General features: G+C 47.1%; 9 protein-coding genes across 9 annotated transcripts; 6 read left to right on the top strand and 3 right to left on the bottom strand.

Annotated features, from left to right (window-relative positions):
- Positions 1-913: 913 nt before the first annotated feature.
- Positions 914-1,305, bottom strand: F4812DRAFT_455550 (uncharacterized protein; the record flags this gene model as incomplete). Its single annotated transcript, XM_047936842.1, has 2 exons — positions 914-1,178; positions 1,241-1,305. 2 exons carry the CDS (start codon positions 1,303-1,305, stop codon positions 914-916), a joined length of 330 nt encoding a protein of 109 aa, XP_047793754.1.
- A 2,181-nt stretch (positions 1,306-3,486) lies between these two features.
- F4812DRAFT_178848 (T-complex protein 11-domain-containing protein) lies at positions 3,487-6,778 on the top strand. The gene has a single exon (XM_047930013.1). It carries the CDS (start codon positions 3,693-3,695, stop codon positions 6,732-6,734), a length of 3,042 nt encoding a protein of 1,013 aa, XP_047793753.1. The 5' UTR covers positions 3,487-3,692; the 3' UTR covers positions 6,735-6,778.
- Positions 6,779-7,307: 529 nt separating this feature from the next.
- Positions 7,308-10,698, top strand: F4812DRAFT_178855 (DNA repair exonuclease). Its single transcript, XM_047930014.1, has 4 exons — positions 7,308-7,622; positions 7,705-7,832; positions 7,884-8,976; positions 9,027-10,698. The coding sequence occupies exons 1-4, from the start codon at positions 7,601-7,603 to the stop codon at positions 9,989-9,991; spliced, it is 2,208 nt and encodes a 735-aa protein (XP_047793752.1). The 5' UTR covers positions 7,308-7,600; the 3' UTR covers positions 9,992-10,698.
- Positions 10,699-11,100: 402 nt separating this feature from the next.
- F4812DRAFT_467517 (LicD family-domain-containing protein) lies at positions 11,101-12,827 on the top strand (the record flags this gene model as incomplete). The annotated part of the gene is made up of 2 exons (XM_047938669.1): positions 11,101-12,447; positions 12,626-12,827. The coding sequence occupies exons 1-2, from the start codon at positions 11,483-11,485 to the stop codon at positions 12,825-12,827; spliced, it is 1,167 nt and encodes a 388-aa protein (XP_047793751.1). The 5' UTR covers positions 11,101-11,482.
- Positions 12,828-13,075: 248 nt separating this feature from the next.
- On the bottom strand, positions 13,076-14,655 carry F4812DRAFT_414061 (WLM-domain-containing protein). Its single transcript, XM_047932846.1, has one exon. The coding sequence runs from the start codon at positions 14,307-14,309 to the stop codon at positions 13,293-13,295; it is 1,017 nt and encodes a 338-aa protein (XP_047793750.1). The 5' UTR covers positions 14,310-14,655; the 3' UTR covers positions 13,076-13,292.
- Positions 14,656-16,537: 1,882 nt separating this feature from the next.
- On the top strand, positions 16,538-18,269 carry F4812DRAFT_414056 (ER lumen protein retaining receptor). Its single transcript, XM_047932845.1, has 4 exons — positions 16,538-16,963; positions 17,027-17,085; positions 17,145-17,211; positions 17,280-18,269. Exons 1-4 carry the CDS (start codon positions 16,936-16,938, stop codon positions 17,771-17,773), a joined length of 648 nt encoding a protein of 215 aa, XP_047793749.1. The 5' UTR covers positions 16,538-16,935; the 3' UTR covers positions 17,774-18,269.
- F4812DRAFT_414051 (uncharacterized protein) lies at positions 18,248-20,953 on the bottom strand. Its single transcript, XM_047932844.1, has 2 exons — positions 19,864-20,953; positions 18,248-19,777 (listed from the first exon to the last, which is right to left on the bottom strand). The coding sequence occupies exons 1-2, from the start codon at positions 20,548-20,550 to the stop codon at positions 18,617-18,619; spliced, it is 1,848 nt and encodes a 615-aa protein (XP_047793748.1). The 5' UTR covers positions 20,551-20,953; the 3' UTR covers positions 18,248-18,616.
- Positions 20,954-22,214: 1,261 nt separating this feature from the next.
- F4812DRAFT_467512 (uncharacterized protein) lies at positions 22,215-23,022 on the top strand (the record flags this gene model as incomplete). The annotated part of the gene is made up of 3 exons (XM_047938668.1): positions 22,215-22,331; positions 22,399-22,724; positions 22,792-23,022. The coding sequence occupies 3 exons, from the start codon at positions 22,215-22,217 to the stop codon at positions 23,015-23,017; spliced, it is 669 nt and encodes a 222-aa protein (XP_047793747.1). The 3' UTR covers positions 23,018-23,022.
- Positions 23,023-25,220: 2,198 nt separating this feature from the next.
- F4812DRAFT_178702 (ribose-phosphate pyrophosphokinase 3) lies at positions 25,221-26,761 on the top strand. Its single transcript, XM_047930012.1, has 5 exons — positions 25,221-25,388; positions 25,482-25,854; positions 25,916-26,074; positions 26,155-26,394; positions 26,462-26,761. The coding sequence occupies exons 1-5, from the start codon at positions 25,322-25,324 to the stop codon at positions 26,487-26,489; spliced, it is 867 nt and encodes a 288-aa protein (XP_047793746.1). The 5' UTR covers positions 25,221-25,321; the 3' UTR covers positions 26,490-26,761.
- The last annotated feature ends 249 nt before the right edge of the window (positions 26,762-27,010 follow it).

The raw sequence follows: 27,010 nt of genomic DNA, 5'->3' as shown, positions 1-27,010 counted from the left end.
TTGAGCACAGATGGCTTGTACTTATTACGGCAAAGCATCCGAGAAGCCCTAAATATCAACGGAGCGGGTCGTTGAACAAATTTGTCGATCGTAGACGGAATTAAAGCAAGTACGGAACCATATTCCATCTCGTTGAGCTTACAGGCAAAAAAAAATCCTGGGTCTCGACCTCATGGTTATTCGTGGACTTGCACGTCTCAAGATCCTTTCTGGGCCAATCATTCAACAACGTGCCCCTTGACATGTCTTCACTCGAAGACGTCGAGCCTTTTGACTTCTTACAACGCAGACTAATTCAGGGACAGCCAGCTCCTAGATCTAATAATTTCGCCATTGTTTCGTAGGCATTTACACATAATGCTGAGTCGTATATTCTTCTCTGCTGCCACACGTGGTTGTACGACGAGGATAGTTGGGTCATGTAACAGAACAGCGGTACCTCGGCTTCTAATCCAATATGATGAGACGCTGAAGTTCCGCAAAATCTGGTCAATGGATTTGCACTTTACATACATGGAGATTGACGTAGTTATGCAGAGCCTCACGACACTTCTCCCGTATACGACTTACACGTGCTTATTATTAGCACGCTTTGAGTGCAGTCTTCCTTCACTTTTTATGAGCGGTAGCTCTAAAAGATAAACCAATAAGTAAACAATATAAAATCAGAAATAAAGCAAAACGTAGTCTACGCTCTATTTGTCCAAATGTGCTCAGACTTAACAGCCTGACAGTCTGTGTACCCTCGGCCACTCTCTCCTATCCATCGCATCACCTCCCTTATTGCCCTAACCCTGGCCTTCCTCGGCTGGCTGCGGCGGAGGCGCCTCAGTAAATCTAGGTAGTAATAGAATACGGGAAGATTCATCCCGAGATAATCGCGATTGTTAAAGAAGATTTTCTACGCCTAGCCCTATACTTCGTCGCCATCCTCGTCGGGAAGTAGCTTTCTCGTGCCTCTCTTTGCCCGGGTCGGCAAGTCTATTAAGGACGGGCGATTTCTGGGACCATGTCTCGTTTTGTCATGAACTGCCACAGACACCGTGTAGTTATCAGCAACCTGCTGCTCGGAAAACCCCCGACCATAAGGATCCGTAGGCGCAACATGTTCCCACTCTGCACCGAATTTCTCAGGGGCGAAATATCCCTTCTTGCCGTATCGGCGCCTCTCTAAGTACCTAATAACAGTTCCTCTTGTTGGCCTTTACAATGCGAGCACGCCCAAAGTCGAAGAACTAACCTATGTTTGCCGTCAGCGGAACCGAAGTCAGGAGGACAGATGAATACTGCGAGGTTGTTAACCATTCGCAATCTGGGTTTACTAGGCACTGAGGAAACTCCCACCATTCACTACTTCTGAGATTAATGTCGATATGAGTTATACGCTTACGCGCCCATCTGCATCTAGTGATAACGACTTCTTCGAAAAAGATCTTTCCCCAAGGGTATCCCAACGGCGATGTCTTCACTAGCTTCTTTTCTTCGTGTCAAGTCATTGATTTCAGGTTCATTTACACAATCTAATGAGAACTCAATTAGCCGACACTTTACAATACACCGTGATTCAATAGAGGATCCTCACATACAACAATACCAGAATGATTAGACAACGTGGGAAAGGAGGAAGTCCTTATGATCGGTGTCCCAATCCGCAATGAATGCAGAGTCAAAGCTCTTCACTTTTTCTTTTCTTACTCCAACTACTGCTCTTATATTATGTTTCTAGCGCTCAATATCAGGACCCGTTCTGGATCCTCTACCCGTGTGCTCTGAATTTCTCTCGCATCTGATTTAGGAAGCATTCGAAATAATACATAGAACAGATATCATGAGTCACTCTTAACGCTGCCTCTTCTGCACGGACATCCATACTCAAGCACCCTTCTCTGGATATCGTGGAAAATTCCACTCAATACCCTTCCTCGATGTTGCGAGGATTCAACTGAACATAGGCTCTTCGGCATCAGTTTGACTTGCCCGGTATTCCTTTACAAGCGACATATCTAGCGATTGTCGGTATACTGCTTGCAGGAGAAATCTTTGATTACATTAGGTACCTACCTAGACACGTGTAGAACAAAGCGCAGATGAACACAAAGCGTACCTGTTATTCTATCCAGATTGAACGTTTGGTCTATTGAGAGCGTCTTTGGTATTTAAACTATACGCTAATGACACGGTTTGGTATAACGTCACATATATATCATATCTAGCGTATGGTACTGTACGAAGTAGGATCGTGATGATACTCGCTGTCCTTGAGCCTCATAAGCTAGGGTCGCACCGTACATCAGGTGGTAAATGCTATGGTTTCCAGAGTTCGGCTGAGACTAAAAGTTCTGATGCGGTTCAGGGTCTTGATATCCGACGCGTCATAGCGCGCATTGCTTTGCCGGTCCCCTGATAATTTAAGGCGGGTAGCAAACGTGAGATGGAATATCTAGATATAGGTAGATCTGATCAACGTGATGCTATCTTTAGCACGCTCAAACACTAAAGCATTACTAGGTACCTAGGTATATCAAGCATTAATAACCACCCTGCGACCCTTAAAAACCTGGAATCAACGCTAACCTAGTAGGAGGTACTTATGCATGTGCAATGCAGATGAGCAGATGAGATGTGGTAGCGCCGGTAGGTAACAAATCCACTGATGAGATATTGTAACCCCAACTTTTTTTTAAAACCCTTTTTTTTTCTTTAACCTTTTGATGAGAAAACGGAAGCGGAGCGGTGGAAACGGAAAGAACGCACTGGTGCCCCGCTTACTAAGAGCACACTTTACGGTTTACAGATACCATATCGTACCTCTTACGCGCTCTTGCATGTTTCGCCGTTTCATTTAGGTGGACTTTCAATGCTGGAACCGGGGGTTGCTGCGTCTGTCCCTTTCAGTTGCCATTCTTCCGTCATCTGTCATAATCGAATTTGGGATTTTGTACTAGTACCGTGCACTACCTAGCAGCCTAGGTACGTACGAAGTATTAACATGTACCAGGTCTAGGTACCATGTTTTTCAGCTTCCAGCCTGGCAGCCCGACAGCCCGAAGTTTTCCAAGTTATTATTCACCAGTTACTGGAACTTTACGCCAACCTTCTTCTTCTTCTGGTTGCGTTTTTAACAGTTATATTCTTCCCATTCCGTCAAACCCGGGAAATCCTGCAGTACCGAATCCTGTAATTGTTCGCCATCGTTGCGACTCGTTTACAGGTACTATTGTATTCTTCATATATCTTCCCTTTTCTGTTGGTTTCTTCTTCTTCTTTTCCTTCTTCTAAACTTGTATCTTTCCCCCCCTTCCTACGGTTCTTGTGGCGGTCGCTCATCATTTCAAGTCCCATACGTTTCCACTTTAACATTAGCTGCGTTAAACTACGTTGGTGGCTTGTGGTTGGTGAAGCCCGCACTCAGACGAATAGTAACAACGAGCATAGAATTGCGATTCCATTGCCTTTCTCGAATTATACAATAACAAATTACGACCCATAACCCATAACCCATAACGTACCCAACTGGTTACTGCAGACGGCCTGCAGACAGTCAACTGATTTTTTTTTTCGCCATTCTTGTCGTGCCGCCACCCCTCTCATTTCTTACGTGCATCGCATCAAAAATTAACCCCGGACTTACGCTTGATAAGCGCGTTTAAAACGCCCCTCCTATAATTCAACATATTCATCTTCACCTCACAATGCGTCGCGCTTCCGTACACTTGACCGACCCCTCTCGAAATATCGAGGAATCAATAGGCACTCCAGACCCGACATCTGTAGATTCCGATCTAGATATGAATTTGACAACAGACGAGGAGGGCGTTAGGATATACACCCCTCCTCCTCACATAGCTGCTCGGTTTTATCGACCTAGCCAGAATCGTCGAAAAGAGTCAGCCGCCTCATCACGCCGTAACTCCATATCGTCTGCGCATTCGCGGTCCTCCCATGGTTTCAACCACCATGGCGGCCCACAGAGCAAATACATTGCCCAACAGATGCGTCGCGCCTCGATACTCGAGGATCGCAAAGCCCGTCTGGCTGACAGGGCAGCGCATGCTGAAAAGGTGCGCTTGAGAGCGGCTATGGCAAAGGTTGCTCAGCAAAAGATCTCCAACATGGAAGAGCGTGCGTTGGCCGCTGCTCAGGCTAGAGAGAAGAACCTAGCCGAAATTGTCGCTGCGTGCGCTGAGGAAGTAAAACGGGCCAAAGCAGTGGCCGAAAGCATGAAAGAAAAGAGGGAGCAAGAGCTGCGTAAGCTCAGGTCCCAGATGGAGGAGCGGTTGGCTGAGGCCGAGAGGAGAAGGGAAGAATTACGCAGTCGCCATACCGCGAAACGATCTAGGGGTCAGAGCATAATGGCGAAGAGATCTGATACGAGTAGTATGCCAGAGGAGGAACAAGAATCCTCAAGCATAAGTGACATTGTACCCATGAGCGAGGATGTAGCAGCGTCCAAGATCCAATGGTGGTGGAGAGGAGTAATGAGAAGGATAGCGGTACGCCAGTTCTCTGAGCTTGGCTTGAACATTGATAGTGTCAGGGATACCTCGTTTGAGCAGGTGACGGAACTACTGGCTCAGGAGAGGGTTCTCCTGTTCACGTCAAGAGTCTTGCGTATCTGCGGCTTGCAGGAGGGCGAATCTGGCTCAGTGGATGAGATGACCGCTGTCCGCACGTTCCTGAGCGCTTTCTTAATTTTGGGCCATCCTACCCAGGTCCTTAGCAATAAAGATCACAGGGGAGAACAGGAGCAGGTTGGATCTTCTCAAGGGCAACCCATTCCTCATGATGATCTAGCTAATCCGCAGTTACAGGATCTCGTCGGCAAGGCGCGAGATTTGCTAATCTCCTTCGAGACTATCCTTTCTCGTCTGACATCGATGAATAATTATACAGTTCCTCCGTCGTTGCAGGCAGCTCTACCAGAATCGTACGCGACATTCCACAATGCCTTCATAGCATGGAAGGCCCGTGATTCGAATGCGTTAGTCGAAGTCATGGTCCTGCAATTCGTGGAACTTGATGCCATACTTGAGACCGTTAAAGATCGTACCGAAGAGGCTGTTGCCGAGTCTTATCGACAGAGTATCAAGGACAATCAACTGATGCTGATGGTCCGAATAAAGAGACTAGCTGGCCCTGAGCGAGGCAAGAAAATGATTTTCGATGCTGTCAAGCAAGCGAGGAAGGCCAGGGCTGCGAAAAAGCCTACAGGCGATATGAAACCACGAGCCACCGAACATACCCTTAGCGATAGCAAGTCGATCGCAGGCAACGCATCGGCCGATCATGTTGTCTCTTCGCAGTTGCAGACCTTAACACCGCCGCCTTCTCCGCTCCAGGAGAAAGAGCTGAAATTAAATATAAGTCAGCCGAGTTATCCCCCGATTCTCCCTGACAATCGGGTAATTGTTCACGAGTTGGCCATCAACCGGGAGTATCGCATCGAGTATCAGCATTTTCAGGAGCAGCATAAGCTTCGCATGGACCCTCTGTTCCAGGATCTAAAAACCGGCCCTAGAGACGCAGAGAAGGAGTTCCATTATCTTATGATTATGGCCAACTACATCAGAGATAGACTCCAGCATCTGGTCAAACCTGGTTCATCCATGTACACTTTTATCGGCGAAATTCTTGACACCGAGGTCTCACAACAGCAATTCCTAGCCGGTAGCTTTTCGTATGAGCGATTTTTCTCATCTATGGGGTCTCTTCTCCCAAAGCTCTGCGCTCCGGTTCGTGACGACGAGGTAAAGGATCTGGTTCAGAACAAACTTAGCCAAGGAGATGTCGTTGACCGCCTTGAAGCACTCCTTTCATTTATCGATACTATGCTTTATGATTACGCCAACTACATGTTGCAAGTTGCAGCACCATGTCTTGTAGAGCATGCTTCTGCGTACGAAACTAAAAGATTTGCCGAAGAGCTGGAGAATGGTACAATTACACTTCACCGCGCGGAGGCTTCTTGGCGAAATGCGCGCAATAAGGTGCATGCGGAAGTCTCGCGCCGTGACCCCGAGGGAATCAATCACCCACGCTCGCGGCCCACTCCGGACAAAATCTATTGGCAGATGCTATTGGACGAGTTTACGCAACCGTTACCATCAGACGAGACCGTACCAGAGCCGCTCGCCCTTGACGTAAAACGCCGTGCCCGTATAGGCCGTCAGACGATGCGCATTGTCACAACAGGTGCCATTCTCCTGCAGTGCAAGAATATGCTCAAGCGCGATGTCCGAGCTCCTTGGAGGACGGAAGCTGGCCGCATCCTGACCGTTCTTGAGTCTTTAGATGACGATTCAAAGCCACTTCCATTGTCTGCGGCTACCCACGGCATTATGGCAGCACTCGAGGCTGGGCGATCTATGCCAACAGCCACCAAGACACACTTACAAGCCCTTGTAACCAAAGTCCTCGCCGCTAGCATGGATGCAAAGCGTGACAACGCGGACCCCAGAGAACCGGTACTGAAATTGCTTCTGACTCGAATCAGGAGCCACATCCTGGCTAGGTTGCAAGCCGGTTCTGCGAGCGAAAAAGTCAAGGCCACCAGTACAGCCGGGGAAAAGCTCGCAAGCATCGGACTGCCTGAATTTGTGGAGAAAGTGCGAGAGATCGTCGATGAGATTGTTAAAGTAGGGGTTGTAGATCGAGAAGCCCATGGGGTATGGTGGGAAGAAGTAGCTGAGAAGATAAACGGAGAGGAGTCAGTTGCTCCGTCGGCAACTTCATGAAGTGTGAGATAGCAGCTAATTGGGGGATTGGGGGAATACATTCGTCATGAGATGTGCGAAACGCGGATTTTACATTATTGTTATGTCTTATCCATCGGGCTTAGGTTTGGGTCTCTTGTTTCGATTCAGTTCTCGGACAGGCGTTTTCTCCTCGGGTATGCGTTCGAATACGCTTTTAAGAGGGATGATGTTTTTGTTTGGGACCTGGATGGAACCCTTTTTCTGTTTTGGAAGGATACCTTTTGCTCTTTTTGCATCAGCGCACTTTTTTTTTTTTGGAATTGCGGTATTAATTAGCATTACTCGATAGCTTTAGAAACACGGCTTTCAGCTTCTTATGGCAGAATGATGCTAGCGAAGAATAACAGGCAGTTTGTACAATACGTATACGGATTCGGGAGATTAACAAGATACAAGTGTAGTAGTATATGAAGACTTGGGCTATATAAAGATATTTTTACTATTGGTTACCGGAATCTCGAGATGTTATGATTTATACTCATATATATTGTTATTTCTTATTAATTTCCAATCAAAAATGGTTGTAAAGTGATTATAGGTACTTCGTACTTTGCTTCAGATAGCAAGTTACGTAGTCCAGGCACGTGATAACGAGTCAGCGGGGCAATCGCGAGGCGCGTCTTCCGGTTCGTTTCCATGTTCTTACCTAAAGCACTTAAAGCTATTATCTTTCAAACCGGTGGGATATCAAGGCTTTCAGAAATTACCTAACTTAAACAACTTAAACAAACGAAATGATGTCTGATGAAACTACCTATAGCACTTCTAGTTAATTTCGTATTCATCACATTCATATTTGTCAGCTTCTAAAATCATCTTTAATATTGAACCTTACGTTAATAATTATGCCACAATCACAATTCACAGGTAAGTTTCCACACGCCGTGGCATTCATTAACAATTTCGGGTATAAGTGAATTATAATTATAAGGTACCTAACCGAATACAGATCCGGATACTATACGCATCCTTGTCGCAACTGATAACCATGTGGGCTACGAGGAACGAGATCCGATCCGTGGCGATGATAGTTGGAAATCATTCGACGAGATCATGAATTTAGCCCGGAAGGAAGATGTAAGCGCCTGTAACGTATCCAAGCTCTAATTATAGTTGCTCACCATCTAGGTTGATCTGGTGCTACTAGCCGGCGACTTGTTCCACGATAATAAACCTTCTAGAAAGGCTATGTTCCAGGTTATGCGATCGTTAAGGAAGAACTGTCTTGGCAACAAACCTTGTGAGATACAGTTCCTGAGCGACGCCAATGAAGTCTTCCAGGGTGCCTTTGGGCATGTTAACTACGAAGACCCCGATATAAATATCTCCATACCCGTCTTTTCTATTCACGGAAACCATGACGATCCTAGCGGCGAGGGTAATTTTTGCTCCCTGGATCTACTCCAAGTAGCCGGGCTCGTCAACTATTTTGGACGTGTGCCTCGAGCAGATGACATCGAAGCTAAGCCGGTTCTGCTTCAGAAGGGAATGACTAAACTGGCACTTTACGGACTAAGTAACGTGCGAGATGAACGTATGTTTCGTACGTTCCGTGATCATAATGTCAAATGGTTTAGACCAAATCAGCAATCAAGCGATTGGTTCAACTTACTCGCCGTACACCAGAACCATCATGCTCACACAGCTACCGGTTATCTACCGGAGAACATGTTGCCCGAATGGTTAGATCTGGTCGTTTGGGGTCACGAGCACGAGTGTTTAATCGATCCTTCGCATAACCCGGAAACCGGGTTCCATGTCATGCAACCAGGCTCCTCTGTAGCCACGTCGTTAGTTCCGGGAGAAGCCGTAGCCAAACACGTTGCCGTCGTTAGCATCACGGGGAAAGACTTTAAAGTAGAGAAGCATCGGTTGAAATCAGTTCGCCCTTTTATGACCACCGAGATCATCTTAGCAAACGACAAGAGATTTAAAGGTCTAGATAAGAAGAAAGAAAATCGCCAGGAGCTTACGCGGAAATTGATGGATGTAGTCGAGGAGATGATAGAAGAAGCTAACGCCGAGTGGGAATCTATTCAAGAGGGCGACTCTCTTGAAGGTGAACGACCTCTTCCCCTAATTCGTCTAAAGGTGGAATACACTGCTCCCGAAGGGGGCCATTACGATATCGAAAACCCACAAAGATTCTCCAACCGATTTCAAGGCAAGGTGGCAAATACTAACGACGTTGTGCATTTCTATCGAAAAAAGACGGCGCAGAGTAAGTGAACTACTAGCTTTGCTATCGTATATGTCACTAATACGTAATAGGGAGAACTCCAAAAGGCATGGAAATGTCAGAGGAGCTATTAGAAGCGCTAGGCGAAATAGAAAATATTAAAGTCGGCAAGCTAGTTGAAGAATTTTTGTCTGCCCAGGCACAATCCCTAAAAATCCTTCCCCAGGCACCATTTGGTGATGCGGTCAACCAGTTCGTCGACAAAGACGATAAACACGCTATGGAGTCGTTTGTCAGTGAGTCTCTCTCAGAGCAAGTGAGACAGATGCTACTACTCGAGGGAGACGAAGCCGATCCCGAGAACGTGCTTGCCGCGATGGGAAATATTAAGCAAAGTCTCGAACGTCAGTTTAACGCTGGAAACCTGAAACAAGCCAGCCGACGTAAGTATAAGCCAAAGCCAGACCTGTGGGACTCTGATCTAGACGGCCACTGGGAGGATCAACCCGAGGCGATTGACAACGGGACGGCCGTCAGCGAGACGAAGTCCCAAGCAGTTCAGCCGAAAGCACGCGGAATAAAAGCAGCGCTCGTTGTAGAAGACGAGGATGAAGATATGGAAGATGCAGAACCACAAGCGCCAGCACCAAAAACAAGGGCAAGGGGTAGACCAGCAGCTACGGCGGCGGCAGCTAAACCCAAGCCAACACCAGCTAAGAAGGCACCCGCCAAAGGCCGAGGCCGCAAAGCGCAAGTGTTTGAACAATCGGACGAAGAAGAGGAAGACGTCGTAATGGACGATGATGATTTTGACCCGCCCCCACCTCCAAAACGCACTACAGCGAGAGCTACGACGGCAAGGGTGGTGTCTACTAGGTCATCACAGGCATCGAGAGCCACCTCTACTAGCACTACGTCTAAAGCTGCGCCAAAGACGCGGCAGACAAAGCTGAATTTTTCACAGAAGGCGACACAGGAGGAGCCGTTAGAGATTAGCGACGACGAAATTTCGGACGATTTCGAGTCCGTGCCGGAGACGCGGACTCGGAGACGTTGATGATTATGGTGAGCGGAATGAGCGGGTGTTAATATGACAGGTATCTTATGCATCCATTAATAACTTTGTTAAGAGCTAGCCAGAGTCATGATATATCTATCTTGTTAGTTACGCGTTGTCGCTAGGTATCTGAGATTTTCTCGAGATCAACGACTAATTGGTTCATCGGGTACCTAGCTAGCTAGTTCTACTACGTAATGTGCATCTAGCACAGAGATTATATAGTCTTTGCTTATAAGCCATGATCAATCTATAAAAAGAAAGGGTAGGCGTAGTTGGGAGCTTACTACTTACTACTAATCATTGTGCAGAGAACAGCATCCTTACGAATAGAGCTACTTAGGTATTATTTGTTCATTAGTTCCGGCTCCACGTTCGTAGATATCGTTCTAACAGACATTTGAAATTTTAACTTCGTTCGACTACGCCTAAACCGCGTTGCTGATTCCAGGGGCCAAGCCGCAACGTTGTATTCCAATCTCGTGGATTGTCAATAACCGCATTGTTACATCGGCTGTCCCACACTATACAGCACAAAGTTCATCTGGAGGGTGTTCTTAAATTCGGATTGATGGCCGTATAAACTCAGCGTTAAGCTCATGTTCGAAACGCCGGAATATGGGGGTGGTGTGCAGTGCTTCAGGGGCAAGAATTGTCTGAGCATATCCTATCCTTAAAATATAACATAACATTCAATGATAAAAGACAATGTTCATGCGATGACATTTCTAGCATACCTTAACTCGGAAGCCTTACGTTGCGAATAAGTCCATGTAGTTTAACTTTAGCTGAAGTTAAGGTTACGCAGTCCAATTAGACACCCGTGTGCCGCATAAACTCTACTGTTCAGATTTTACTTCTTAACACTCTTGTGTAGTATATAGCAAAAATGAAAAAAAATAAAATTGGATTTCAGCTATATGGAAATTCGAAAACATGCTCCTAGAATACTATGTACCATCGAGCTTTTCCCTTTGACGCCACTTGAGCCGAAGATATTTGATATTTCATATCCGTAGCAAGAACATGTCAGTAATGACCCCTTCGGCATCCAAGAGGGGGGATCACCCACTCCCATCCGTATAGGGGAACTTAACAATAAGAGGAAGGCCACCATATACACTTATAGTTGGTTTCGGAGCATCCACACATTCTATTAAATTAGCACACCCAAGAAGACAATAAGGCTGCATCGTCGCCGAGGGTGCGGTAAGGACCATCCAATCTCGTATGTCCATAGGCCAATGGTCAAAAATAAATTATGATATGCCACTCAAATACGCAATACAACGGACATTTTGGCTCAAGATGAGATATACAATTACACTTAGCTGTCGCCACCACCCATCAATACCCCTTTCTAGACGTCCCAAGTGCTGCCCAGAAAAACGATGGTGTCCCGTCGTCGTCGAATTATTCCCAATGAACTCGCCATAGAATCTCTTCCAGAGCATCAGGGAATGTCCTCAACCTCTCTTCCGCGGAAAGAAAATGCGCCTCCTCCTAGTCCTGCTCATGCTATTCTCCCTCGCCGCATCACCATCATCATCGTCACCTCTCCCAGCCAAGCCCAAGAAACTCGCCGGCGGCAAATCAACCCAATCCAAATTCAAATTCAAGTCCGACAACAACAACAACGACGACGACGACGACAACTACCACCAGCACCAGCAGCACCACGATCCCAAGTACTTCCACGAAGCGGGCGGCACGATGGAGCTCGGGCACTACGACGCGCGGTTCTTCCGCGGGGAGGTGGGGTACGGCGAGCACGGGGCGGCGCTGCGGCGGCTGATACGCGCGTGGCTGGCGACGACGCGGGAGCTCGGCGTCGACACGTGGCTCGCGCACGGCACGCTGCTGGGCTGGTGGTGGAACGGCCGCGTGATGCCCTGGGACTACGACCTCGACGTCCAGATGCCCACCGCCACGCTCACGTACCTGGGCCGCCACTTCAACCGCACGCTGCACGACTACCGGTTTCTCGTCCGGGAGCGGGGGGAGGACGGCGGGATGGGGGGTGGTGGAGGGGGAGAGGAGGACGAAGACGAGGAGATTATACCCGGTAGTGGAAATAGCGAAAGCGAAAGCGAAAGCGAAAGGGCTAGCTCGAGCCCGGGCTCGGGACTGACATACATCAACAAGACGTACCTGCTGGACGTGAACCCGCACCACACGGAGCTGACGCGGGGCAACGGGGCGAACGTGATCGACGCGCGGTGGATCGACGTGGGCACGGGGCTGTTCGTGGACATCACAGGGCTGGCGGAGCGGGACGCGGCGGGGGCCCCGGGGGTCTGGAGCTGCAAGAACGCGCACCGGTACCGCACGCGCGAGATCTACCCCGTCCGCCGCACCCAGTTCGAGGGCGTCCCCGCCCTCGTCCCCTTCGCCTTCGACAAGATCCTCACCGACGAGTACGGCGCTAAGAGCCTCGTGAATACCGAGTGGGCTGGGTGAGTGGAAATAGTTTGTTGATTTACTTACGAACCGTTCGCTTGCTTGTCTGAAGTTGGGATTGTGTAGTTGTCACGTCACACCTTAATGTTTTTTTTTTCTGGTTTGGTTTGGTTTACCTACGTGATTAAGAGGCGAGATGGGAGAAGTGGATTGCTGACATTGCATCGCTGATAGACATCGCTGGGTGCCGGAGCTCAAGGAGTGGGTTAAGAAGCCACCGTCGTCACCGAACGGGAAGGGAAAGGGAAAGGGAAAGGGAAAGCAGGTGAATGCGGTTACGAAACAGCAGCAGGAGCAGCAGCAGGAGCAGCCGCCGCAAGATGGGAACGCTGTTGTGGTGGTTGTGGAGAAGACGGTTGTAAAGGGGGCTCAATAAGGGTATGTTGTTAGGTGAGAGAGAGCATGAAGCCGTTGCTTATGCTCACATGTTTTTCCCAAATATAGACCGTAGAATTGAGATTACCTGAAACTAAATAAGAATGGGTATTTTGTTTTAAGGCGTTGTTAATAAACTTCATACTCGTCCTAAGAATGACTCACTTTTACACCTTGCTGAGCTCATCTTGGTTTCAGGGGTAATTCCAAAGTATAGGTTATATAGGTACCACGTGTGAAAGCATCCCCATACCCCTTAAATACTCATGATATTATTATCTAGATTCATAATTCGTAGACTAAACGCTAAACCCCTTGCCTATAGGATAACTCAGATATAGTGTATCATACCCGAACGCCGTAGCCATACAATAAATAGAAACCTTTCCTGCCTACCTAGGTAGATCAAGGAAAATGCAAAGTGCTAGTAGAATCATATAGTTTATCCGTTTCGTCTCTCAGCACATCACCGATTCCCCTTTGCCTCTTCCTCGGCCTGTTTCTGTTTCTTCATACGCTCCTCCGCTGCCTTAGCCATGATCTCACGTCTACTCAACGCGCCATGCCCCGCCGCCGCAGCGCTGCCTCCCCCTCCTCCCAGAACATACTCGCCACCCGTCCACCCGCCGTGGTCATACGCTATCTCCTCGGAAACCTCCGGCTCGTAGAACTCCTGATCGCCCACGCTCCTCCCGCCGCGCGTCCAATCCGCGCGCGCAACCTCCCTCTCGATCTGGTGCGTCAGGTCCCAGAAGGCGCGGTCGTGGTTCTGATGGACGTTGTGCGCGAGCTCGTGGCACAGCGTATTCCGGATGGTCTTGTAGTCGCGATACCCGTCGTACGCGTCCGTGCGCAGGCGCAGCTCGATGACCTCGCCGCCGTTGCGGTTCAGGCCCAGGATGCGCGTGGTGCCCTCGTGCGAGGACTCCGTGTACGACAGCGGGTCCATCTCCGTGAGCAGGCCCACGCTGAACTTGTGCTTGCGCATCGCGGCCCGGATCCCCGCGTCGTTCTTCAGCCGCTCGAGGAAGGCGAGCGAGCGCTCCGGGCGAGGCAGGTTCGGCAGCGGGCGCACCGTCGCGAATGTGTACGTGCTGTCCTCGAGGGCGCGCTGCGGATCCCGCCGCGAGTACGCTTTGGGCAAGTTGCGCCGCGCCGCGGCTAAGTGCGCTTCTCGTTCCGCGGCGCGCTGGGTGGCGGATGCTAGCGAGGCGATTTCCTCGATGGATGTGCCGATCAGGGTTATCTTCTTGTTTTGGAGATCGGCGACGGGACGCTCGGCGAAGGGGGCTTTCAGAAGGCCGAGTTTGGAGACCATGAGTTTCTGGTTGTTGACTGGGATGCGCAGTTCATCTTGAATTTGGGTAGCGAGGTCGGCGACGGTGGCGGTTGATTCTACGGTGAAAGTATGTGGCTTCCCCTGGTGTGTGAGACTAATAGCGATTCCTCCGGATTCTGACGATATCTGATCTTGGTCCGCCATATCTGTATTTGCTGGATGTTGGATAAAGGAATCGTGAAAGAAGGAAGGTGACGGTGATGGGCGAACCTATTGGTGATAGATTAAGGAATCGTGCAGATAAAAAGATAGGCACCTATTTATCAAATATTAAAAAGAAAGAAAGAAAAGACCTACCACGGGCTTCGAGGAATTTTACATTAGGTATTCTTTCTAACGGCTCCTATCGAAGATTCTACAAAGTGTGGTTTTACTTACAGTGTGTTTGTTGTAACGGAATGTTGTAACGGAAGCTTTGTAATCCATTAATTTAGTACGTCAGAAGCCGGATGCCTCGAGTTGCCAAGAGATTCGATGGACTTGGTTCATTAGGTACCAGGTACAAACGAAACAGATGCCGAGTGCCGTTCCAAAGTCGGCTCCACGTAATGCAAATTTCAGCCAATAGGAATAAATTCTGCTGTGTGACATCATGTAAAAGTGCGTGGCTAATGGGATTTCTAATTTTGGATATTTTTACGAATTGTATTTAAGTTTTATTAGCGTTTAATAAAAGGTTATAATAATTATATATATATATATATTATTTAATAAATATAATTATATTTATTTAATTTAATTTAAAAAGCGGTTTTAAATTTTTATAATATTAAATTTAATTAAATATATAATTATAAATTTAATTAATAAATAATTTATATATTACTTTTTTTTATATTTATTTTATAATATATAATATATAATATATATAATTTATTTAAAAAATTTATTAATATAATAAATTTACACTTAAATTTATTAAAATATAATATTAATAAATTTTAATTTTTAAATAAATAATAATAATATAAATTAAATATTAAATAAACGTTAAAATGTTTATTAAAAAAGCTTAAAATTTTTTTTTTATATAAGTTAAATATAAAATTTAAATTAATAATTAATAAACTTAAAAATAAATGGTTAAATACATAAAAAACGTTAAATAATTATATGAAATTGTTGGTAAGTACGTTCATAAGGTAAATGTGACGAACCTACACTCAGGTCCGTTAGAGTGTAGTAACAGGGGTCTTGATTTTAGGTAAACAGTAGCGATACGGGTCAAGTGTCAATGAAACGTTGAAAGTGTTCGTCAGGAAGGCTTGGAGTCCTTCCCCTTATATGGGTTAGATATAAGACTTAGATTAATAGCTAAGGAAATGTAAATGAATGTCTAGATACATGATGGTTCTTAAATACCTGTAGGCCTCTTAGTCCTTGAAGTCATCGTGACTTGGGATCTTGTTGGATCTGGTGGATCTTCCTGATTGAGGGATCTCATGAGATCCATGAGATCCATAAGAGTCCTGAGATCCAATTATCCGAGGTTCAACCGAAAAAGCGTTGGTTGACATCCCCGCTTCCATACTGGGTATGGCTTCGTTGCCTGTTGGTTCGTAACAGTAAAAAGCAAATAACGAGTAAATCAAATAACAATGGGGTGAAACTGGTGTATTAATAATGTTTAAGGAAAGAAAAATCTATCTGAAGCTAGCTAGCAGTGTGATGTCCTTTTATACAGTAATAGTGGGTACACTGTTCCTTCCTCCAGTATCGGCAACAAGGCACCTTATCCCCGATAAGGTGCCTACGTGTCGATGTCACACAATTATTAGAAATGCCTTTTTTACTTTTTGTTACTATCGTTTATAACATTTCTATGTGATCTGGTAAGATCTGGTGTGATCTAGTTAATCTGGTTAAGATCACACAAGATCACTTTAAATCACCCAAATCACTACCCTCTATGAGGTTATTCCGGGATTTATCCGTACTAAGGGATATTAAAACCCCATTCCAAGCCTAAACTTGATCTCCTCGGCTGTTGGTTCGTAATAATTAATTTATTTAATTTTTACAGGAAAATTATTAAATAAGAGTTTTTCCCTTAACTTTAAGGGCGGCTCATACTTAGTAAACTATATGTATACGGTATATATACGGCTATTACATGAGGCCACCCTTCGGGTAGCACAATAGCCCGAACTTGCTTACGTTATTCCTAACGCGCCACACCCCCCCGGCGGCGGCAGTACGTATTTTCGAAAAAAAAAAAACTCTCGAAGTAGGGACGATTCTAACGCTAGAAGATGCACCCAATAAAAACGCTTGAAGCCTCGCGCACGGCCGAGTTTCCTAATCCGGTCCAGCTGGGTCAATACAATATCCCGAACAAGTTCGGGCATAACCCCTCCCCCCCCCCCCCCCCCCCCCATCTGACGCTAATGTTCTTTTATTAACAAGCCACAACGAGAAGACCTACCATTGAAGGTAGCGCGGTACCTGGGTACATACTAGCAATTTAGTAGGGGATCCAATCATACGTCAATCGCGTCGCAGATGTATTTGTGTCCTTTCAAGAAAACATTCTTAACAAGTCTACACAAGTTTAAGTCAACATAAACAAGCCACCTTTTAATATTCACGAACTTCTCTATGAAATCCTCTGTTGAGTCCATCGTATAGACTCAAATCCAATTATCTATATACCTACCTAATCTATATTTACTTATATTTCTACGAAACCCACACTGGTTAACGTAGACACACATACGTACACCAATTTGTCTGAAATACCTTCGGAGCTTTGCTCCCTCAAAATCCAACCATGCCGTTAAACGTCTTCCGAGTCCTGGGTAGGTGTCAATGCCATTAGGTATTTCTTATAAAGACTTACCTATTCTAACAATTATGTTTAGGAGACTTCTCCCATTTAGGGTCCATCGGTATCCTCTTACACAAGATGATCGAGCTCAATGTTAGTTGCGTCCGTCGGTTTTAAGAGTTTCGGATCATATCTAACAGCTAGTTGCTTAGGGCGCGTCTGGTATCTCGTTCAAATCCCAAGCGTTGTACTTTATAGTTTATATTACTCGCTATCTAGGTAGGTTCAATCGCTATTAATCCAAGCGAGTTAATCCAAACGAGCAAAGGCTGACACATTGTCGTTAGATCTCTTCAGCACGTCGAGCATCTACAACATCATCTTCAAGATCCTCTTCATCAGCAGCCAGGGCTACATCATCTACTTAATGACCACCAAGTACAAGCGCACAGTCGATCCGAGCCTCGATACCTTCCGCGTTCAATACCTCCTTGGTGGCGCAGCCGTCCTCGCGATTCTCCTGCCGTATAAGTATACCTTTTCGGAGATCATGTGGGCGTTTTCCATCTGGTTGGAATCCGTAGCTATCCTTCCTCAACTGTTCATGTTGCAGAGGACCGGCGAGGCTGAGGTCATTACGACGCACTATCTCTTTGCGCTTGGAATCTACCGCACTCTCTACATCCCCAACTGGATTTACAGGTATTTCACCGAGCCCGACCACAAGGCTGACTGGATCGCCATCGTCGCCGGCCTCATCCAGACCGTTCTCTACAGCGACTTCTTCTGGATCTACTACAACAAGGTGCTCAAGGGCAGGAAGTTCAAGCTGCCTGTATAAGCGCTCTGGGCGCATCTTGATCTCCACCATCGTGGATGAATAACGAACGACTGTGATGTCACTGTGGCCCGTGCAGTTCTGCGTCCGCAAGATATCCACAGATATAGCTCACAGATGACGCTAGCCCTAGGCGAAGACCGCCCACGTTTTAACGGGCATGAGGTTGAGGAGGGTGGCACGGATGATGATGTCTCGGTATTAGAACCCGTCTTCACGGCGTGTCGGTGTGCATGGCTGGCGTTAGGTTAGGCGGGGCGGTTGACGGTTTCTCGGCCTCAAAAGTGCTTGGCCGTAGGGAGTCTTGCTCTAGGCACGATCTTCTTAACTGTATATAAAACTTGCGTTCTCGGGAGGTAATGAAAAGTATCGAACCAGACACACTGGTTTCTAAATGATGCGGTTTCACACGTTTGGCATTGAATCATACCTTTAAGCCCCTTTTAAAGACAGATTTGTCGACAACTTATGACCCGACGAAAATGAGCATGGCAAGGTTATAGTAGAAGATATATACTTGATTCATATGTTCGATGCAGGATATTTACAAAGTGGAAGCACATATATATATCCCAAGAGCCAACAGACTTGCTGATGGAAGGTACCTATACAAAAACTCCTAGACGCCAACCAGAGCGTTCTTTTTTATCTAATAACCCGAACGCGCTCTCTCTCTCTCTCTCTACCCAAAGCCAAAGCCAATTTGGAAACTCTGCTTCCCCGGTCCCCTTTCCCACCATTACCATATCATTACCTATCAATCCCCAACAGCCAACCAGCTCGACAAATCTATGATGGACAGGCCCCTTACATAGATAGGTAGGTGGCTGGCTTGTCGCGCAGCCGCTAATAGAAATGAGTCCCCTTCTCGAAGTAATACGGATCGACCGGCCTCCTCGGCACCGGCGCCTGCACCTGCAAGCCCGGAGACGTGCTCCCGGGACTGCTCGAGAGCGCGTACTTGACCAGCGGCCGCGGCTGCAGGTAGCTCTGTTGCTGCTGCTGCTGCTGCGGTCCCGCGTCCCCGCTCCCCGTCGAATTGCCGTTCTCGCTATCCGTCGTGAACGAGTACAGCCTCGTCAGACCTTCCCCCTGACCTACTCCTCCTCCTCCTGCTGCTGCTGCTAAATATCCTGCCCCGTCTCTCTCCGCGCCCCGCTCGCTCCCTACGCGCACCAGATGCGCCCGCTGCCCGCCGTTGGCGCTGATACTCTGCTGGCGCGCGAGCGCGGCCCGGGCGGACGTCGTCCGCGTGATCATGCTGTTCCGGTTACCACCCCCACCACCCTCGTAGCTCAGGGGCGAGGGCCGCCGGTCCGTGCGGCTGCTGTACGGCCCGTCGCCGTCGGAGCTGAGTGGCGACACGGGGAACACGGGGTCCAGGCCACTGCCGCCGTCGACGGAGGGGTCGGAGAGCGTGCGCGGGCGGGTGCGGAAGCGGGAGATGCGTCGCGCAGGAGGGGGCGCGGAGAGCTGGGTGGTTTGCTGGGTGGTTTGCGCCGTGGCTGGGTACTGCGTTATAGGGGGTGCGGCTACCGGTGTTAGTATTGTTGTTGCTGTTGCTATTGTTGTTGGCATCGGAGCGGGAGCTGGCGTAGAGGCTTGAGTCGGGGTTGGGGTGAACCGCTGCTTCATGTCTGGCGTGAAGTCGCCGCCGAGGTTGGCGGCGGCTCGGTTATGATTTGTGGGTGTTGGGGAAGTGTATATCATCTGGAACTGGGAGAAATCGTTGGAGAGGGAATGGGAGTGGGAGTGATTAACGAAGCCGTGGCCCCCGAGGCTGGAATGGGAGTTAGACGGTGGTGGAGAGCTGGGTAGGAAATTGTTCTGAGGCTCCTGCTGTTGTTGCTGTTGTTGTCTTGCGCGCCGGCGCATGAAGAGATATGTGATGATAGCTGAAAGTAGTGCTGATGCGATTGAGATTCCTACGACGAGGCCTGCAACAACTCCTGGTGTGATTGATGAACCCTGAGTTGGGACGCTGGTTGGGGTGCTGGGTTGGCTGGCCTTTGAGTTGTTAGCTAAATCCATACACACATATATGATATAATTTTCTCAGGCTTCTTCAGTAGCAGAGATCGTTCCATACGTACTGTAATAGCACTTTCCTCGATATTCGAGACATCCGCTGTGGTAGCAGATACTGCAGGTAATCTATCGCTTGTAGTGCTAGCTGCTTGCGACGAGGTAGCCGTAGAAGCACCAGTTGTCTTTGGCGGGCTAGGCACTGTTATAGATGAAAGAGCCTCTTGAGTACGTGCTGCCTCCCGCGCGGACGAAACAGCACTAGATGCTGATGCCGAAACTTCCGCAAGCGATACGGAAAAAGCAGCAGACACACTGGCTGCTACACTGCTCGATACGCTGCTCGATACGCCGCTCGAGACTCTGCTGGATATCATGCTGCTCACAACATCAGCTGGAGACTTGGGAGTCCTGTCACCCTTCTCGCCATCGTCATCGCCCTCTTCATTGCTACTCTCTTTCCCACTAGCCTGGCGATGCTGAAGCCAGGAATTCCCTAACGTAGTTGTTGTCGGCGGAGAAAGAACCACTGCAGTGGAAAGTAGCGACTGTGGTTGGTGTTGTCTTCTTTGACCCTCTCCAATTTCATCATTTGGTATTATAGGCCATCCTGATATCGTAGGTACTCTTTCTAATCGGTTCTCCTGCTCCCTCCTGTCGAACGAATCTGTATTAAGTGTGGCATCATCGAGTCCTGCTCCCACAGTCGACCAAAGCGACCACGATAATAGGAGCGCAGCTCCAAATTTGTTCATTTTAATACCCTATTATGTACCTGATGCCATTCTATGGTAGGACGAGAAGTGAAGAAAAAACACAGTTTCCTCCCCGTCTACGGGGTAGTCGGTCTGTACTTGAGTGTTAAGGTCAGACGCTTCCGGGCGGCCCTGTATGTAGAAATGCCTACCTAATCTATCGGGTCATATCAACCCAAACTTTTCGCGAGGGCATAGGAGGTAGGTAATTGTTTCCGACCCAACAACTTGGGATAATCATCATCGAATAATCCTCAACGGCAAGGCTATAAGAAAATGTTCCTTCGCGTCTTGGCCCTACCCAATCAGGTTACATTGTATAAGAGTTTACGAAGCCGTGCGATATTCTGATTCGTCAAGACCCCGGTATTCAAACAAAGAGGAAACAAATAAACGACTCTGTTTTAGCTAGAGAATATGGTGGAGGTGGCGTGAGCGAAATTGTTTCTTACCACCCGCTCTCAAGGGTTCAACGGCGAAGGATTTCCCACTGGGGTCGGTAGATTAGGATTGGGTCGGACTACGTGATCCTAGTCATTCCATCAGCCTAGCTTGCCCGCTGCGACGACTAGTGTAGCAGATCTGTAAGCCCTACCAGCATTTATGTTTCAATCACACGTGCTTACCTCAGATGATCTGCTGGGGAATATCATGAGATCTACTCTGTAAATAAAAGGGATTTTTAAAAAGAATATACATATCGTCAAACCTCGCTACTGCTTATGGTTCGTATTAGATGATATATGAAATGTCATTATCCCTCAAATGTAATCCATGGGGGGTGCAGAAAAACAGAGAGAGAAAAAAGTAAAAATAAAAGGAAAGAGAAAAGGAAAAAAGCAGTTACATGCCAATTGACTACTACTAATGAAGCCCAAGAGTAGTACGTACATTAGGGTTTTGAAATTTTTATTCTATGGAATTTAATGAAGGCAAGCTCTGTTCATAGAAGTTACCTAATGTATCTTAGTAATTATTAGCCAAGTTCACTGCGCAAAACAATTATAGCAGCTGCTTGTCTAGTATGGCAGGTGTGAAGGTTGGAAAAAATCATTAAAGGAAGGTGAACACAATGTGTGATTGGAAGGCACTCCAGGGTTTTACACTTCACTTCGCTTCGGCTTCGGCCCCGGCCGGATCCCATTTTCTTTTCGGACCTTGGTGGGGCCGGCCCTCAACTACACCCGTGAAGGAGCCTGCTCCGAAAAATAGCAAAGCAATGTACTCCCGCCTATGTTCCCGGCTTTTAATCTCTTGGCTCCGTTTTTATTAGTCCAATAACTTCTGTACCAAGTGCTCTTAAGAATTAGGCAAACTAAATAAAATGAGGCAGGCACATTAGGCACCTAGGTAACTGTAGAATGTGTGGAAGGCGGGTGCTAAGGATGAAATTCTTCTCGAGAATTACAATTTGAATTTCTATATAAGCATCCCTTCCCCCCAGTATTTCTTCCAGGGTTTTTCTTTCTTTCTTTCCACAGGACTTTATCATCACCAGCATATCTTGTGATCAGTCTACTACTAGGTAGACACCTGGTAAGTATAACACAGGCTACCTACCTAGGTGCCTACTCTATTCCTGTTGTATATGTGTCATAACTATTTGTTTTACAATTCTTTTGATTTTAGAGAACCATTCTAACATTGTAGGCACCAGTGACAAGATGGACGAGCCTCCCACGGGAATCTGGTGCATCAGATGCCGTCATCCGGTCCCGACGGAGGTCATGAAACCTCCCCAACCGAATGTTATGTGTTTCGGTTGCAAGATACAATCTGAGGTAAGTGGCCACGTTTAGTTCATCGCTAAGTATGCCTGGATTACTTACGGGATCGCTAACTTTACAGGCTGAACGATCGTCCCCGAAGGGTCGCCAGTGGAGCTGCATCCTTAACCACTGGTTTGCTGAGGCTGAGCGTGTCCTCGACTGGTTACGGGATGATTACCCTTCTGATAGACTGCTCACCACTCTCTGCACTCTCGCCCGGCACTATAATTACAACGACATTGTTCCAATGGCGAACAGTATGGCCCTTGAGAGAATTCGACATAGATCGCTCCCGGGTATCTATGTCCGCCACGTCGTCGAATCCGACTTCCACGACGCTCTGCTGTTGGCCAAGAACTGGAACTTCCGACCCATTGGAGCTGAGGCCATCTCGACTTTGGAACTGTAAGTGCTCTCCCGTCTCCTTTTGAATTTCACTAGCAAGTCCTAATTAGTACTGTTATTTCAATAGGATGAACATGCATTTGTCGCTCGATGAATACGGCTTCATCCAGGACAGTAAGGACCCCGCGCGATACGCACACAGCATGGGCGTCTGCAGAACCGGACGGGAATGCAAGAATTTCTTGCCCCTTCAAGACCGCATCGTGGTCACTTACGACTATCGACAGCGCAAGGGCTGTGACATGATCATGGGTCCGCAGAAGGGACAGTCAGATCGATATGGGATTCGCTAGAAGGTACTTTTTTCAGCACAGGTCGAGGTGTTCCGTCTTCGGAGCTTTATTCTTACTGGTCGACAAAATACGTCTTATTTTAGATAGACGCCCCAACCAGGCCGGAGATATTTTCGTTGTGTAAGTCGATAGAACCCATTTACCATAGCTTAGTTCGTTATCGTTAGATGTGACTTATTGGTTCTCCTGCTTCTGTAGCACTGCCGACTGCAGTGATTTGAGGTGCCTACTCGAGTTCAATAACTACAGTTAAGCATTCTCACCCTGACCCAGCTGTGTGAATTATTTTCTATGCTGAGCTGTGCGATAATTAATATAGTATACCTACTAGTAGCCCAAGGAATGGAATTCTTAGACCTGATATTCATCTTGACCATATATTGCCAGTGCTACCTGCGCTATGCTCATATCCTTCAAAACTAGTATGTAGCACATAAATTAAACAGTTTACCATCATGTTCAATTTTCGCAATGTCGTCACACTTGTAGCGTAGAGTTTACACATTATGTTCGATGGTTTTGCCGGAAAACAAAACTGTTGTCGGGATATATCATATGGTGTGCCAGAGTAGCATGTGCTTCTCCATACGTTATAGGTGTAACTACAAGCTACTATCATTTATCCATTACATTATGTACGCTCTTTCATAAGCATTATCTCTAGGGTTAGACCAGGTATGGGATAAAATTAAAACGGTAGTAGGGTTTCCAAGTAGTTAGACGGAAGATAGTCGAAAGTAAATTTAAGAAAAGAAGACATTAAAAAAATGTTTGAACCAATATGATCTGTGGTAGGGAGAGTCGTACGTACCGGTTTCAAGTTGTCTGTAGATCTTGGGGTGAGGAAAACACATAACACAATGCCCAAGAAAGAATTCGAAAAAAGGAGAGGAGAGAAATTCGAGCACTGCTTGGAAGCAGTTTTAAGATGAGATCATCTGGGGTAAGTAGATTTTAAAATACCTAACGTGTAGGTACCTACCTATAATATATGATTTAGAGCCTATGGGGTTAGTTAATACCATTGTTACTATGTAGTATCTCCAAACCATCAATCTGCGCTGTACCTAATACTGCTGGTGTTACTTCTAGGTACGTAAAGTGAAGCTATTTGTTATTGACCAACTCTCTCCTTTGAAGTTTGTCTAGATCAACCTAGTGCATGTGAAACGGCATGTGAGTAACGTCTCATAACAACGTAGGCCTAGTCTCGTACATGCAAATATTATGAAGTATAATACTTAAATGAAGACATATCTATGGTATATATCGTTATCATGACCATTATCGTTATCATTACCCATGCAGGGCTAGCTTCTCCAAAAATTAAGTTGATCTAACGTAGTACCTAAGTTAGGTGTTCCAGGTGACAGGTTTTTACTGGGCGCCTGGAGAAGGACCTAAGGTTTTCGGCTGCATATGCCGTGCAGCAACTGACGAAATCTATTAGAAGCCCTTTATTCGCAATTCGCCGGGCTCAGCTCACCGAAAAAAAAGGGTATTTCTAATAACTATTTCTTTCAACCCGCACTCCAGGCATTTGAAAAGTTTCTTCACCTGCTGTGACACTGAGCGCTTTTTGGAGAGTTGAAGTTTCCCAAATTACCACGTGCGAGTAAGGTCCAAGACTTTACGTATTTAACATACCCCAGCCCCAGCCCCAGCCTATCAACTGCAAGCCATAAAAAAAACAAAAAAAAAAAAAAAAACTAAGCTTTTGCATTTGAATAAAAAGATCCCTCCGTCCAACCAAAACAGCTCGAAACGACCCCGCGATTCCTCCCGATTGGACTGTGGCTCGGGCTTTGATCGGTGGCACCGCGTCAAGTTATTGCTGTCTCAGAAGTTTTTTTTTCTTCGCCTGTGACACTGCAGGATCGAATCGAAACGTTTTTATTTATTAATTAAATAGATAGAGTATCCAGCACCGTCTGGTCTCTTTCTCTTCCTTCGATCAATATGGGCGACATGGCGAACGAGATCAAATTGCTCTCGGGCAACAGCCATCCGAGCTTGGCCAAGGCCGTAGCCGATCGGTAGGTTTTTTTTCTTTTTTTTCCTCTTTCCTTTTTTTCTGATCCTTCTTTACCTTCGGACGACATAATTGTAGCAGTTGGAGCCTCTCGTTTCTCGTTTCTCGGCTATTGGTGGCTTTCTTTTCGACTTTCCAGTGACGAAATTGGAGATCAGTACCTATACCCGGCCAAAAACCAAAGAAAAAAAAAACGGTTGAAGATGAAATTGGGAATGGGCTAACAGCGAGTCTTGCGCGATCTTAGGCTCGGCATTGAGATTGCAAAGACGATGAGTTTGAATTATTCGAACCAAGAAACGAGCGTTACAGTCGGAGAGTCAGTTAGAGACGAAGATGGTACGACCTTCTCACCTTTCTCACCTTTTATACCAAGCCCGCGCGATTAAGTTTCGGTTCATGAGCTCATCATCTCTTCTTCTTTTTCTGTAGTTTTCATCTTGCAATCAACCGCGCCAGGCGACATTAACGATGGCCTCATGGAGCTTCTCATCATGATTCACGCCTGCCGCACCGCCTCCGCCCGGCGCATCACCGCCGTCATACCCAACTTCCCGTACGCCCGGCAGGACAAGAAGGACAAGAGCCGGGCGCCTATCTCGGCCAAGCTTATCGCCAACATGCTGCAGACCGCCGGTTGCAACCACGTCATCACCATGGATCTCCACGCCTCCCAGATCCAGGGTTTCTTCAACGTCCCCGTCGACAACCTGTACGCCGAGCCGAGCGTCTTGCGATGGATTCGGGAAAACCTCGCCGGTGAGGATACGGTTATCGTCAGTCCCGATGCCGGCGGCGCAAAGAGGTAAGGGGGTTTGATAGAGCTATATGCGCGCGCGCGAGGAAAAACTGACCCTGTGCGACAGAGCTACATCTATAGCCGACCGTCTCGACCGCGGCTTCGCGCTCATTCACAAGGAGCGCCCGCGCCCCAACGTCGTGGGCAGGATGGTGCTCGTCGGCGACGTAGTAGACAAGGTTGCAATTTTAGTCGACGACATGGCCGACACCTGCGGTACTCTAGCGTAAGCATCCTTCCTATCTTTTCTTCACTATCCCAAGAAGCGAACGATCATACTAAAATCCCACCTCCCCCCTTTTACAGCAAAGCAGCAGCCACCGTCAAGGAGCACGGCGCCCGCGAAGTCATTGCCGTCGTCACCCACGGCATTCTCAGCGGCGACGCCATCAACATCCTCAACAACAGCTGCTTGAGCCAGATCGTCGTCACGAATACCGTGCCCCTCGGCGACAAGGTCCAGCGGTGCAAGAAGCTCAGGGTCATCGACGTGAGCCCCACGATAGCCGAAGCTATCCGACGAACTCACAACGGAGAGAGCGTCAGGTACGTTTTTTTTCTTTTTTCTTTTCTTTTCCCCTTCGAGTCTTTCAACGCTAACAAATGACCTTAGTTTCTTGTTCACGCATGCTCCGGTATAATATGTACCTAATGCTACTCGCACGAGTACATGTCGGGAGAGAGGAAGAAAAAGAAGAAAAAAAGTGTTACGGGTAAACGAGCCTGCTTGAAGATATACGTACTTGCGTTATTAGAGAAATCGATCAGGGTTGGACTCCATGGTTGCGGGAGTTTGAGAGATTGCATTTGGGAAAACCGCTTATGCGGAAGAATCAAGACTGGGAACGTCGTAGAGCATATAATTCGAGGTTCATATACGTACGGAGTTCATTATTTTATCATACTGCATTTGCGTCTGGATATACATACCTTGCCTTATATACATACCTTGTATCATCATGAACTGCATTTATTTTTCTTTCTGGCAATTTCTAGCGTGGGATCATAGTAAATTAGGATGTGAACTTTGTTTGGTCTTGGAAACATCATGCCACATAGAATCATGAATTAGGTACTTATACGGGATGCAAACATTTTTTAAGAGCATTAGAAAGACTGAAAGATAAAAAAACGGCGATTTTGGGAATCTTCATCCTAATTT

Source organism: Daldinia caldariorum, assembly GCF_022478825.1.
Source record: "Daldinia caldariorum strain CBS 122874 unplaced genomic scaffold F4812scaffold_2, whole genome shotgun sequence".
In the NCBI taxonomy this organism is placed as follows: Eukaryota; Fungi; Ascomycota; class Sordariomycetes; order Xylariales; family Hypoxylaceae; genus Daldinia; species Daldinia caldariorum.
Note: the sequence above shows the minus strand (reverse complement) of the source record. Positions and strands in the feature narration are given on the sequence as shown.

Coding starts and splice junctions, on each gene's coding strand:
- F4812DRAFT_178848 (XM_047930013.1), top strand. CDS start 3,693: ATGCGTCGCGCTTCCGTACACTTGACCGACCCCTCTCGAAATATCGAG.
- F4812DRAFT_178855 (XM_047930014.1), top strand. CDS start 7,601: ATGCCACAATCACAATTCACAG. Junction 7,833..7,883: donor ATTTAGCCCGGAAGGAAGAT/GTAAGCGCCTGT, acceptor CTCACCATCTAG/GTTGATCTGGTGCTACTAGC. Junction 8,977..9,026: donor TCGAAAAAAGACGGCGCAGA/GTAAGTGAACTA, acceptor AATACGTAATAG/GGAGAACTCCAAAAGGCATG.
- F4812DRAFT_414061 (XM_047932846.1), bottom strand. CDS start 14,309: ATGGCGGACCAAGATCAGATATCGTCAGAATCCGGAGGAATCGCTATT.
- F4812DRAFT_414056 (XM_047932845.1), top strand. CDS start 16,936: ATGCCGTTAAACGTCTTCCGAGTCCTGG. Junction 16,964..17,026: donor AAACGTCTTCCGAGTCCTGG/GTAGGTGTCAAT, acceptor AATTATGTTTAG/GAGACTTCTCCCATTTAGGG. Junction 17,212..17,279: donor TTATATTACTCGCTATCTAG/GTAGGTTCAATC, acceptor CATTGTCGTTAG/ATCTCTTCAGCACGTCGAGC.
- F4812DRAFT_414051 (XM_047932844.1), bottom strand. CDS start 20,550: ATGAACAAATTTGGAGCTGCGCTCCTATTATCGTGGTCGCTTTGGTCG. Junction 19,778..19,863: donor TCGAGGAAAGTGCTATTACA/GTACGTATGGAA, acceptor AACAACTCAAAG/GCCAGCCAACCCAGCACCCC.
- F4812DRAFT_178702 (XM_047930012.1), top strand. CDS start 25,322: ATGAGTTTGAATTATTCGAACCAAGAAACGAGCGTTACAGTCGGAGAG. Junction 25,855..25,915: donor GATGCCGGCGGCGCAAAGAG/GTAAGGGGGTTT, acceptor CCTGTGCGACAG/AGCTACATCTATAGCCGACC. Junction 26,395..26,461: donor CACAACGGAGAGAGCGTCAG/GTACGTTTTTTT, acceptor AAATGACCTTAG/TTTCTTGTTCACGCATGCTC.